General features: G+C 42.5%; 1 protein-coding gene across 1 annotated transcript in view; it reads right to left on the bottom strand.

Moving 5' to 3' along the window:
• Positions 1-13,211, bottom strand: part of anos1 (anosmin 1) — a 41,827-nt gene extending 28,616 nt beyond the window's left edge. The window contains exons 1-2 of the mRNA XM_030757960.1: positions 12,963-13,211; positions 7,205-7,252 (exon numbers count right to left, since the gene is read on the bottom strand). Of these exons, the coding sequence (XP_030613820.1) occupies positions 7,205-7,252; positions 12,963-13,154 (240 nt within the window). The 5' untranslated portion in view covers positions 13,155-13,211. The remainder of the gene's footprint in view (positions 1-7,204; positions 7,253-12,962) is intronic.
• Between the last annotated feature and the right edge of the window lie 329 nt (positions 13,212-13,540).

The raw sequence follows: 13,540 nt of genomic DNA, 5'->3' as shown, positions 1-13,540 counted from the left end.
TAATCTGTGTTTGCAGCAAACTGGCAGCTGTCAGCTCTCCTCCGTCTGTATTAAGGTGCATCCGTACCACATGGAAACTTTGCATTGTGTGCAAAAAACCTTACACATGTATCTTTTTCCTTTTTTTTTTTCTTTTTTTTTTTTGAATAGCTATTTTGGGGAAGAACAAGATGTGTGCGGGTCATATGGCATCTAAAACTGAACTATTTGTACTATTTGTACTGTCACAGCAACCCATCAATCATAAGTATAAGATATGATAACTATATTAAGTGATGGAGACTAGGATTTGCAAAGACTTCTTCAAATTTCTCTTAAACAAATAATGACATATTTTCCAAATCTCCTGGTGTTTTACAGCGCTGAGCGGGACATGTGCTATGAGCATTTCAAGTTAAGTCATAATTCCTTCATCAATACAACCAACTAAAACAGTGTTGTTTTCCAGACCCAGTGGGGTGAGACGAAATGTACGCGAGTCGAGACTTTCTATTTTGTTTGTCAAGCCAGGCTCAGAGACGTTGAGCGAGCTAGCAGGTGGTATCACAGACATTCTTTGAGGATCACTTTAATTATTAATTTAAATGCAGTTGAGGGTGCAGACAACAAAGAGCTGAATAGGAATAGCTTGGCAGAAAGTGAGAAGGAAAAGAGGAGGAGTTGGGGGAGGGCAATGCATGAATTATACATTTAGCCCACAATCAGAGGTGCCTGCTTTATTTATGAGCAAAAAAAGCCCACACAGCTTTGCCAGAACTGTGCTTTGTCTACTGTGGAATGCAATAGCAGTTCACTTAATACTTAATGACTCTGAAGTTTCACCCAGACACACACACACACACACATAAAAACACACCAATGCCCCACTGCCCTTTAAAGGCTCCTTTTCTTACAGGTCCATGGCCAGCTCATGTTGTTATGTTCTGCAGTGACAAGAGTCAAAATTACAGTGGCTGCAACCAGAGCCTCAGTTATCACCTACTTCTGAGCTCAGTTTACATTTCATGACAATTAGACTCAACAGGATGTATCCATCATGTGGGGTCAGATTGGTGATAAAGAGGCCGCCACGGGCTTTCGTTGTGACGTGACATGGGAAAGCCAAACCCTTTCCACGGTTCTCTGAAAACCGTGTCAGATCTGCCCAACACATGATATACTGTATTTACCCCCACACAATCACGCGTAATGTTGTGATGACAGATGCATAGAAGCTGAGTTGAAAGCGGGATCGCGCGATAAAACACTTCCTCAGTGGCAAAGCCGTTTATTCAAACTGTTCACACAGTTGATTTATGGCGACAACAATGAACTCACATTTTCCATGCACGGGATGAAAAATGCATTTCTGTCATTGTAGACTGAGGATGTAGTAAACAAGTCAAAGGGCATCAGCCATGCTGTTTTGTTCCATAAAGTGACCACTCAAGCCGTCTTAACCTCACCCCCTCCTCATCTCAAATCAAATGAGACCAGACCTGGAGATTCTGTCCCGATGTAGGCCAACAACATCTAAAACGCAACATGCCATCGAGGAGAGGAAAGCCGCCTTAATCCCGCGCTCCAGTCACATTCCACCACTATCTCCACTTGTTTACTTGAGTTTCAGACACACTTTAAATTCACTAATCCTACTTGCCCTCTCTAGTGTTCACTAACAGCCCCCTCAGCCCGTCGGTATCTTTGACTTGCAACATACCCAGATTGAGAAATAATGTGCAGACAAAAAAAAAAAAAGCAGTGATATAATGCATTCTCTTTGCTTGATGTGATGACTGAATTTTTCTTTTATATGCAATTCAAAAAGCAATGCAAAGACTTCACAAAGAGAGGGCAAACCTGGGCATGTTTAGTAGGTAAGATAAAGAATACAGCTGGGGAAAGCAAACAAAAGGCAAAAAAAGAGAGAGAAAAAAATACAGTTTCTCCTCATCTCTGACACAAGTTCAGACTGGAAATCTAAAGTATAAACTACTTTGAAAAAGTAGTCAGGTTAAGAGATACACTGGTCACTGAGGCCGTGCTTTTCAATCGTCCTGAATCTGTCACACACTGCACACACTGTGGGATTTATCTGCGGGATGTAGCAGCTTTGAGTGTAGCTGGAATAAATTGATAAGCGCTCATCTACTAAGTACATCAGCTTTAAGATTCTTACGTTCTAATCTGCCTTTCGCCAAGGCGACTGTTGGCATGATCGGTTTGGAAACAAAATCCAAACAACAACTGCGAATAAAGCCACAGAATTAATTCCTGCTCCAGCACCTCTGAACACGTGAGCTCGGAAAGGACATGATAGGAAAGTTAATGTGATAAGTATGCTGTAATCTGTGATGTTCAGCCAATACATCCTTGGATTGAGAATGAACACTTGGGATGACAGCAGATTGTCTCAGTGTGACTAGTCATTATTGCTAAAAGAGGATTTTGCCGCAGCTTTGATTACATTAATCCTTCAAGAGAATTAAATCCCTTCTGACGGGGAGAACATGGGAAATCAGGCTATCTGTGAAAGTTTGATTATCTTAAAAATAAAATAAAAGGCCCCTGTGCTCTGCAGGATCAATAAAAACAGACAGGTATAAGATAGTGAGCATATTTCTTCCTGGAGGATTTCCTTGCATGCTCATCACTCAGTTATTGAACAAACAGGATTGCAAAGAGGAGCTCTGGATTGAGCTTTCACTGCTGAAAAAGTCTCAACTGCAGTTTCGCAGCCTCTTTGCCTCCTCTCCTGTGGCCACGTTTTTTTTTTTTTTTTTTTTCTCTGGGGGTTTTCATTCTCTGCCACCCACCATGTGAATAATGAGCTCCACAGATAGCAGCCAATGAAGCAACCCCCCTGTTAACCAATGAAACTTAACAACCATGTCCAGATCAGGTCCTTCCTGCTGGGACTGACCAGCCTTGCTTCACACTCCTCTGCCACCCACACACACACAAACACTCACACCGCCTCAAACGACATAAAATACAAGAATTTTTTTAAAAAAGGCAAATTACGGCTATATCTTTACACGATCTCTGAAATTGTAACACTTGGGTCACATGTATGACTACATGAAATCGGAAAGTGAATTAAGTCAGACTGGCTGGGTCTGTTTCTAAGAAAAAAAATTTACACTCTGCTTACCCATGTGCTGGCAGGCAATCCAGACACAGTCTACTTGACAGATTGATTTCTAGCCTAGCTTGCTTTGAGGTGTCGGTGCTGGTAATGTGACTAACACGGGGAAGTGCGATGAATGTCTGGCCTCAACATGACCAAAAGGTGCTTTGAAGTCTGTTTAAGCACCTAACAATCCCAGCCATGCCCAGCTGTAAAACTACTACCCCTTACCCACTTTATCACATCATTTCAGTAAACCTCAAAATGTACTAACTACTAAAGAAAGGTGACCTCACAAAAGACTCAGAAACAAGCTTCAAGTGAAAGTGACCTTTCTCTGATGAATATGCATTTACATGTGGGTTCATTAAGATGAAATGGGAATAAGGTGAGACTTCTGAATTAATTTTATACATTCGTTTGACTCAAAAAAAAAAAAAAAGAACAACTGATGAGGAAGTGTAACCGTTTTATTTTGGCGTGAGAAAATGTGTGGGTTGGTAAGGGGGGGGAGGGGGGGTGATAGTGGCTTTGAAAGAGACTTTTGAATGTGACATAGTAGCATTCCAACGATTGTTTTTTTTTTTTTTTTCTTTCAGAAAAACCGCTCCAAAGCTTACAACATGTGAAGATGAAGTAAACACTTCTTATTCTTGTGCTGGAAATTTGAAGCTTAGGTTTGTGATTGATAGGAAAGAGCATTCAAAGGAGCCACCTGGTACACGCAAGGCATCTATGAAAGAACATGCACGACTCATTGCAGCCAGACAATGTTGCTTTCTAAAGATTTTCTCTCTGCAAATGCTTGATAAGTAAATGTGGGGCTATGATTGGCTCACAGAGACATGCAGGGCTGAGTCAACATCTCCCTGATAAAGGATGGAATCCTCTTCAGCTTGATCATCATTCTCCTCTATGTAGATATCAGCCTAAATGGAGGAGAAAATGAAAAATAACCCACTTTCTTCCTGAGCAGTTATTCTGATTGGCACATTCCAGTGAATTACTGCAGGCCAACCTATCTAGGCATATAGCGCATGCCCTTTCTTCTCATCCTTCCCTGATAGAAGTTTGAGTAATGAAGCGCACAGCTTTGTTGCAGACGGGCATTTAGTTGCCTTAAGTCTATCCTAGCATTTGATGTGGAGACTGGATCACACCCACAGGGAAAGCACACCACCCTAATATCAGCTACGCTCTAAACATGGAAAGCTTCTTGGCTCCTTCTGCATGCTCTCCCATGCTGTGGGCACACAAAATATATTTTCTTTGCCCCAGCATGAAAAAAAAGAGAACACCCTGGAGTTTTCTTTCTTTCTTTCTTTTTTTTACTTTCAGGGAACACATCCAAACTTCTCAAGTGGCGAGCTCTAACGTTAGGGAAACAAAATGACAATAGATCCTACAACTGCTTGCTGTCTACTTCCCTGGCATTTCCCTGCTGAATAGACTTTGTCTGCTGGCATGATAATGACTCCCCAGCTCTTCAAATGCCACTTCGCTCTGCTCTGGAGAGAGGGCAAGCAGGTTAATTACCATTACAATGGGGAAAACTGAGAGCAAGGCCAACTCTGGACACTGCATGCGAGATGACCGGGATGACTTTCTCATCAGGAATGGAAACAGGAGGCTTTGATTTCCTAAAATGCAGACAGATGGACAGGGTCACAGCATCTTTGTCTAAACTATTAGGCAGCCCTTCCTTGCAGTTTCTTCACAGGCAGGGAGTTCTCAGTGGCTCTTTAACCGTTCTCCAGGGTGGACAGGCCTTCTGCCCTAATGCCCTCCCCCCGGAGCTGTTGCCTTTGTCTCTCTGTTTGACTGTGAGCTGTTCATGAAGTGAAGAGGCTAATCAGCGGCTGTAGAGCTATTCACAGGGAACCACTGTACAGCATGGGCCCATTTGGTGCAATTGTCAGAGTGGCCACAATAGCTCTCTGTTTTGACACACTAAACACAGGCCCTGAGAGGACACTTGAGCCATTGATGTGGATGTGAAGTGTGGTGATGTTTGCAACCAAAATATTGACTTCTTGCTGCAAATTAAACTTAAGCACCATGCCCTGGCCTGCACCCTCAATGGCTGAACCGAAGCCTCGAATTAAATCAATTCAATTTGGAGAGCCCTTGAAACAGAAATGGCAAAGTAGCAGAGCATCACAGCTGTAGAACGGCAACGCAAACATATCATTATTTTTAAGGGCTTACATCAAATCCAGCGTCATGTATTTACGGTCTACAAGCAGGATAAAGAAGTGCTAACTGGCATGCCTGTTACAGCACGGAGACCAAGAAGTTCATTAAAGAGATTTTGGATATTTGCAGAGTCTCAGCAATGTTAGCTGGTTGATTATGAAAACAGTATGCTGTCTTAGACTTGCAGCCAGCAAAAGCTTTTTTTTATTTCTTTTTTTTTTTTTCAAACATAAAACTGCTGAATTATTGTGGAATGACTAGCGCCAAGAGCTGTTGTTGGCTATCGCAGTGGAAAGGAGAGGAACAAGTTTCACAGCATTATGGTGAAAACAAAGAAGGTCTGCCTGCTTGGCTGAAGCAAGATGTCGCAGAAGTTTTAGAATGAAATAAATGACATATTTTCTTAATCGCACATTTCATTTTAGAGACACGTTGCATCAAGAGCAACCTTGAGACCGTATTGACTAATCTAACTAATCTAAATTTATTTATTAACCTTTATTCAATGAGGTGTGACTTTTTGTGAGAGTGTCCTGTGCACTGACAGGCATGGTTAACCTGGTATGTTTCTCAAAGGCAGGAGAAACCCTAGCTCTCGGGAGAACATGCAAACTCCCAACAGAAGAGCCACACCTGGATTTTGAACCGCGGGGACCCTTATACAGTAACATTTCACCCCCAAATTAGGACAGATTTAGCAGTATTAGCAGTGCAAAACAGCACGCTGTAAGCACTAAATAAGTAGGATAAGCAAAACCGCTCATACGTTTGAAGACATCACACTGCTGCAATAGCTCGACTGTATCCAAGACAAATGCAAATTACTTGAGAAACAATTTGGAATTCAAAAAAGGAATTTCACTTTGCAAGGCAGTTGATACTAGACACTGATTGGGATTAATAAGTGCTCCACGTGAAGCCATATTAAGTAAGCACAAATAACTGCCGCTGCTCTGTATTTTAATGAGTTTTCAATTAATCACCGTCATTGTAATAATGTGTTCTGCACATATTCTCAGAATGCATTCCTCTCTAAGTGCACCGATGTCTGTGGAATGATAAATACATACAAGGAAAAGTACATCTAATTTGTCCTCACCTTTACAAACCCATTCCTCCTGTATGCTATTTTGACAGGTTTTTAAAAGGAGGACATATAAGTGAGGAAAAAGGAAAAAAAAAAAAACATCTTATGCTTCATGAAAGGAAAACCTGTCCTCTTGTAGATGTGCATGTTGCATACGTCCTATTTTAAGTCCTAGAGGTCTAACAGAACTGGACCTTGGTTTCACAGCCTGTGCGAGGAGATGAGAGCTTTTGACAGCTACCAAAAGCATTTCCAAGCTTTTCTACTTGGACCTTTGCAAGCACATGCTCCTCATTTCAGCCCCACCATGTTCTCTGTACACAGTCTATACAGCGCATCTCTTAGGACCTTGTCAACAGCTCCAAGAGAGTCTGATAGAATATGTCGGCACCATCTTTTCAGAGGAGCTGTCAACACCGGCTTTGTATCAACCTTCTTCGGGACAGAGCACAAAACTCAAAGAAGCCCTGAGGGAGGCACGCTATAATGCATCCGAGTTAAACTACAAATGACAGTGGAAAGAAAAAACAATCATGCTCTGCTTTTATAAATCAACACACCTTTAACGTCTTCAGATCTTCTTTAAACTGTATTCCAATTAAAAGAGCAAATGAGTATCAATGAAAGCAGATGCACTCTAAGCAGGTACTATGGGTTTTATCTCATGATAGTCTATACCAGCAGCTCATCAATCCTGGAGGCATGACAAAACTAGTCCTGTCGTGACTCGTACACTTTATGTTATTATTCTTTGATAATGAGGCATGTATGTAGCATGCGTCTCACTCATGGAAGAAATCAAGCGGCATTACCTTGGCGCACTGCTTGTGATTCTGGCACCACACCAAGGATCCATTATTCTGTTGAAAAGAAGGAAAAACATCATCAGTCATCAGCGATACTGCTGAAAGAACATTTATAATGATCAATTCATCAAGTCAACATGTAACTTTGACCCTTTCCTCTCCCTCTCACAATATACCTCCACGGTGACCAAGGCCTTTTTGATTAACAATAATGTTAACAGCACGAAAATCTGAAAGGCTGACTGTGAGTCCGCTTTGTGTGCTGAGCGCATACGACCCGAGCAGGAAAGTGGGGTCACCGTACCAAGGTGAGGGCAAGCCTCTGGTCAGTTTCAGCAGAGCATGGCAACCTCGGCTTTTCTGTGAATTTGTTTGATCTCTCAACAGACATCTCTGAGGTCACGGAAGGAGGAACTGATGTCAGCACTCCTGCGCAGACCACAGATATCGCCAATTTCCTCTAATTGCTGTGGAAGTGCCAGCTTCGGCACTCAAACAAGGTAAACATTTGGTCCTAATAGAGCCAAAAGCTTCGATGTGTGAAAACGGAGAATTATCAAGTGGAGGACTAGTGGGGGTAAATGGTTTGTACAAGGAGCCATTTCCTGTATTCCATTAGGACTGAGAATTATGCTGTTTTTTTCTCGGTGAACATTATTGGGGTTGGATAGCAAATGGAAGGCCAGAGCTTTAGCGTAAATGACCGGGTGATTACACAAAACGTTTAAGCGTGCTGAGCATCAGACGATGCACTATTTAGGTCTGTGTCTGAAATCAGCAACAGCTCATTGTCTCCACGCATGCAAAGCAACACTCACATGACATCACCTTTTTTCAGTCACCTCATAAACATAAGTCAAATTTTTTGTCTCCCTTACAGCGCTGTTTTTCAACTGGAAGAAACTTTAAAGTTGTGTAGAGCAGACAGGAACTGCAACATCAGGTGGATTTATCACTTGCCACATTACGCATAATCATTTGGGCCTTGATTATTTCCTAGACCTCAATATCCATGACAGATTATCATGAAAATATTCTCAGTGGGGACTCTGTGTTTAGTGTTACATTGCTGGAATTCACTCTAGTCAATGACTTAAATCTGGCCTCGAGTTTTGGATGTTCTCTGCGCTTCCCTGTGGAAGCACTGAAGTGGTTAGATAAAGCCAAACTTTAGGGGTCTGGAGGCAAAAGGTCTGCTTAAGTTCAATGTCAAGTTCAAAGCATATTCTCACAGTGCAATCCAGAAGAAATTTCCCATGAGACATTAACAGAGAACTTATCATTAAAGGCTTTAATTTGACATCCAGTACCAGTAGGTGCTTTGCTTTTTGTGTCAAGGATAATAGTTGAAAAAGCTTCAAAGGAATCCATGATTGGACAGTCATGTCTTCAGAGAATCTCTTGAAAAAAAATATTCAGATAAGGATGAAAAATATAAAAGTCTAAGTACTAAGGACACGTGTAACAGTTTAATTTTGTTAACAGCAGAAGTAAAAACGAGAGCTAATTGGCTCAAGGTTTGTGTGCATCAGCAGGTTTTCTGTCCCTTTGTGTGACGCTGTTTGGCAGAAAGTTGATTAAACTATGACTTATTCCTCACAAGCGCATCATCGCGTCCTGTATAATTTGATTAAAATCCTTGTGGAATTTGCTGTATGTAATTTTTTTTTTTCTATTTAAAGATCGACCCCACCAAACAAACCCCAGCGGTGTCACCACATCAATAAAACTTTGACATTTACACTGCTGGCAATGCCTCCAGATAATTCATACAGTTTGTCGCAACTCAAGGCCATGTCCTAAATCATCAATCCTGTTTTTGACACCTTTCTTCAGCCATCAATCAATGGAGACAGAGCCGGATCCACAGAGGAGCTAATTTTGCTTTGTGACAGCATCCCCGCAGCAGAGAAGCTCAGCAGGATGTTGCCCCAGCTGTCCAGGCCTGACCCCACCATTTCAGGGACCAACAGGGGAATAATTATAGGTCAGGACTTCATCCCTCTGACTCACCATGACATTCCTCTGCAGTCTGAACATTATGCAGTCCTAAGGACTGTCAAGGACTCAAGCGAATGAATTCTTTCCAGATATTCTCCTGTGTGACTGGGGTACAGAAGAGCAGGCCAGAGAGTGGCGCATGAATGCGCGAAGGTGAACTGTGCTTTGTTGATGACAGCAGAGTGACTAGATGAGGCATGTAAACAGGATATTTATCACAGAGCTACATTACACGTATTGCCAGCTGACAATTAAAGCAGGTGGGCAGGGGCGTGTTGTATTGTCTAGACAAACTGAGAGGAACACATACAAAGGCCTTTTGATCTTTGAGTATAACGATCCACCTTTTGAAACTGGAAATCTTTGTTTCCTATGGATGTCTGATCTGGATTAAAAGCATCTTCTGAGCACATTTTCAAACTGCGTTTAATCCAGCTGGTCTATGAGACCTTGTACATTTCTAGCCAAGGCAACAGGAGACAGGACTTCAAAGGACAGACTATTGTCTCTTTGACAACTCAGGAGTTGCCAGGCATCACCAAAATACCTTCGCCTTAAGGGAGCACATGCAGCAGTAAAATATAGGAGCTCAAGATTTAGGCTTCGACTTGAGTGGGTGCGAGGGCTGTGGTCATTCTGCCCATTAATTATTCACATTATATGAATAATTTGTCAGACGCTGTGAAAGTGAGCTAATGCGTTCAGTGCACATTCAGTGTTAAACATAAAAGGGTGTTTCAGAAATCTAAAACAACACTGCTGTAAAGTTGTCTCCACTTAGGAATGAGGGTTATTTGTCAAATGAGGTAGCTCAGGGTGTAGCAGCACTCTGGGCTGGGATTTACAGACATGACTGTCATGGTTTAAAAGCATTTATGGAGAGAGGTGAGGCCAAGCTACATAGACCCCTTATTCATCCGCTGTCTTCACTAATGAAAAACTCCACACATGAGACGAGCACTGGCTGAGGTTCGATTCCACCGCAGGTTATTTAATATCAAAGGCAAAAACAAGGGGACATGGAAAAACTACTCTCCAATGTTTTTTCTTGCCTTCACTTAAAACACAAATCTCTCAGACAAGATGCTTAGACTTTACTGTGCAGCACATTAGCGATGAATGACTGAATTTAAGATGTTAGATTTTTATTGCTTCAAATGTAATAACAAGACCTCATGGACACACCTTGTTTTTGGCTTCACAGGTCCCCACATAAATAATCCACTACAAGACTGATGCTTTCAGAATACATTATTGCACGGGGCTCCCAGCTCGCTCTTAATATTTTAAAGTGTCCGAGGCTAATATTTATGGTTGGGTGTTCCCCTCTGTCTATTGTACTAGGGCGACAAGTTCCCCAAAAGTGGAGTAAAATGCCGATAAATCTGTATTTGGAAATACTATTACATCAATAAATCTAGGGATGCTATAAATCTGACAACCCATGGGTTTCCCAACTCAGCAACTTTGTGCTTGTTTCCATTTCACACTAATTCAGAACTGAGGCAATTAAAACAAAGTCTCTGATTGGTATTCTGATTCAGCCACATAAAGAAAGGAAAGACGCGTGGGTGTTCATAACATCTGTAATAACATCTAAATTCTCCAAGTATCATTCCAGTCTTAAATTCCAGCTGCAAAATGTGTTAAGAGGAAAATTTGTCTCTTGTACCATAACCAAAATAAGCAGCCCATATAGATTACCAGATATTGAGAAGACACAGTAAAACATTAAGAAACGGGAGGCAAACGTTTGACATGCAGCCAAGGTATTTCATTTCCATTAAAATGGAAAGACTTGCATGTCTTGGTTTTCCCATTGAGTATTAAATGACCCCTGAAGGATGTCCGAGATGAATTAAGAGGTCTGTCGTGTCGATCCTTGGAGTGGAGCTCCAAGCTGCCGCTGCTGTAATAAGATCTAGCAGAGGGCGCAGATCCACCTGTGGGCTGTGCTGACTTAGCATGCCCCACTGTTGTGGCAACATTACATTAGAGCTTATCGCATTTAGCACAATTGGGCGCCAGCATTTAGCAGGAAGGTGACCTCCTTGGAGTAGCGCTGGTAGCTCGATGTATATATCCTGTACATGCCTGTGAGGTGTGATGCTGGCATTTGTTGGTAGGGCCAGAGGGTGGTGGTGGTTGGGGGTAGAGGTGGGTGGGTGGGTCTGGGACCATATGTTTTTGCAGCTGACCAGACCCCCCATCCTCACATGAAAGGGCTGTTGAGAACACAGTGCATGAGACAGTCCTTGCACATTATCGACAATTGCTGCCTATTCTTAGACCCACAAGCTTGCTCCAGCACCCTTGCTTATCACCAACCACAAAACGCCCCTCTCTTTAGGCAAACGCCTTCCTCTCATCTTCCCCTCACTGAAGACCGCCCCCAGACTCTGAGGCTCTGCAGTCAATTATATTGACCATTAGCTGTTCATTAGGGGTGAGACTCCATCAGTTATTTGGCTTCTTAGCTGGTGACTAATTTAATCACCCCCCCCAAACTTTGCAACCCAAGGCTGCAACACACTGTTGGAATATTCTCTAAATAAATCTCTGAAACTATTTGCCAAGTTGCACTTTAAGTAATACAAACTGGGTCTCCTACTTTCTGCAGCATTTTCATTGCAGTCAAAACAATTCATCCTTCAACCTTTGTATCCCTAACATAGTTCCTTTAAATTAACTGCAGAAGGTCTGCGTCCCACAGACCGGCATTACTACACCAAATCAATAAGTGCTTTCAGAGTAAAAGTAATTGGTACCAAAGAAATAAGCAATGGGCTTTGCTGATTCATTAGACCTAATTACAAATTTACCTTGCCCCAGAATGTTTCCTGACAATCAGGGATTCATTAATGCACCTTGAGAAAGACAAGCCTTGCAAATGCAAATTGAGTGAACATAAAGGCCGTCAGCAGATAGATAGCTGGTGAAAAGGAGCAGAGGGGAGAGGGATCAGTGACCAGCTCTTTTCTCTGGAGTCCTGGGAGAGAACAGTGTGTCCAGTGGAGGGTGAAAAACAACTTCTGACACCACATGCCAAATCATCTAAAGCATACATCTATTTTATATAGGAGCTTCAAACAAGCTCTGGGTCGCAGTAAGCTTTGCTGGGACAACCAGTGTAAAATTCTCCAAACACGAAGTAAGAGAAAAGTTACCCTTTATATACAGCAACAGCAGCAATTACATTTCAATTGAGACAAGTGGTATCTCATTTTCCAGTAATTAGCAAGTAATGAATGGAAACTGCCTCAACTGAGAGGCATTCATCATGTCTCTGTCTCAGAACACTGAGATGTGTTAATTAGGCTAGATATAGTTTAAAGCGTCCCACTCTAAACACACACGCACACACACACACACACACACACACACACACACACACACACACACACACACACACACACACACACACACAGACGACCACATACTGTATGTAGCAACTTTGTAAGGAAGTCAAACTGTCATAATTGATGCGCAGCCGTATCTCCAAATTGATGGCAAGGCTCAGTTTTCCAGTTGGCAGTGATTATTCCAAACAGATCACCAAACTAATGAAGTACACGGGCTCCATTAGTGACCTGGTCCTGCCTTCTCACAATGGGCTCAGGATAAACAGCTTTGACTTGGGCTATGTGGAAATCATCGACTGGCACATTTTTTTTTTTTTTTTCATTCATGCAACAGCACGGCATCGCATTTGCTCCTGTTTTGCCACACACTGCCAGGAGTTCCAGTGAACACATGCTCGTACCTGAGAGTGCTTGAAAAACGCAGAGATGCGAGTGATGTGCAGACTGAGGCATCTCGAGGCGCATCTTGCTCGATAAATACTGGCAGTGAAGAAAGAGTCGTCCTGCTTCCTCGCAGACACACTTCCCGGGCTCGTTAGCGCCGTAATCCACAAACACAGGCTCACACACACGTTCAGGCTCCTGGAAAACATTGTCCCGCTGTTGTGTATTTAATCCCTCCACGGATCGGACAACACTGCGCGCAGGCTCCGGCGAAGAAACTAAGGAAACTTCAATTATACACTGGGGAGGAGTCAACGGCTCACGTTCCCTGCTATTGGAGGATCCCGCGGTGAGTGACAGACACGAGGAGCGTTAAAACAGGTAGACTGCTGCATAGTCCTGCACACTATGCAAAGGCTGCTTGTTTAAGGAGCAGGCCTACAAGGAAGGAGGAAGGGGTTGAGTGGAAATCTTAGTCTACAATCAAAACTTGGAATGGGTAATAAAAATAACAGAAAAGAGATTGTTATGTAAATTGTAGAATAATTAATCAGCACAATCCAGCACCTTGCAACTGCCTATACGCAACAAATAG

This window comes from Archocentrus centrarchus, chromosome 21 (genome assembly GCF_007364275.1).
Source record: "Archocentrus centrarchus isolate MPI-CPG fArcCen1 chromosome 21, fArcCen1, whole genome shotgun sequence".
NCBI classification, from domain to species: domain Eukaryota; kingdom Metazoa; phylum Chordata; class Actinopteri; order Cichliformes; family Cichlidae; genus Archocentrus; species Archocentrus centrarchus.
This window is presented reverse-complemented; position numbering and strand designations above follow the sequence as displayed.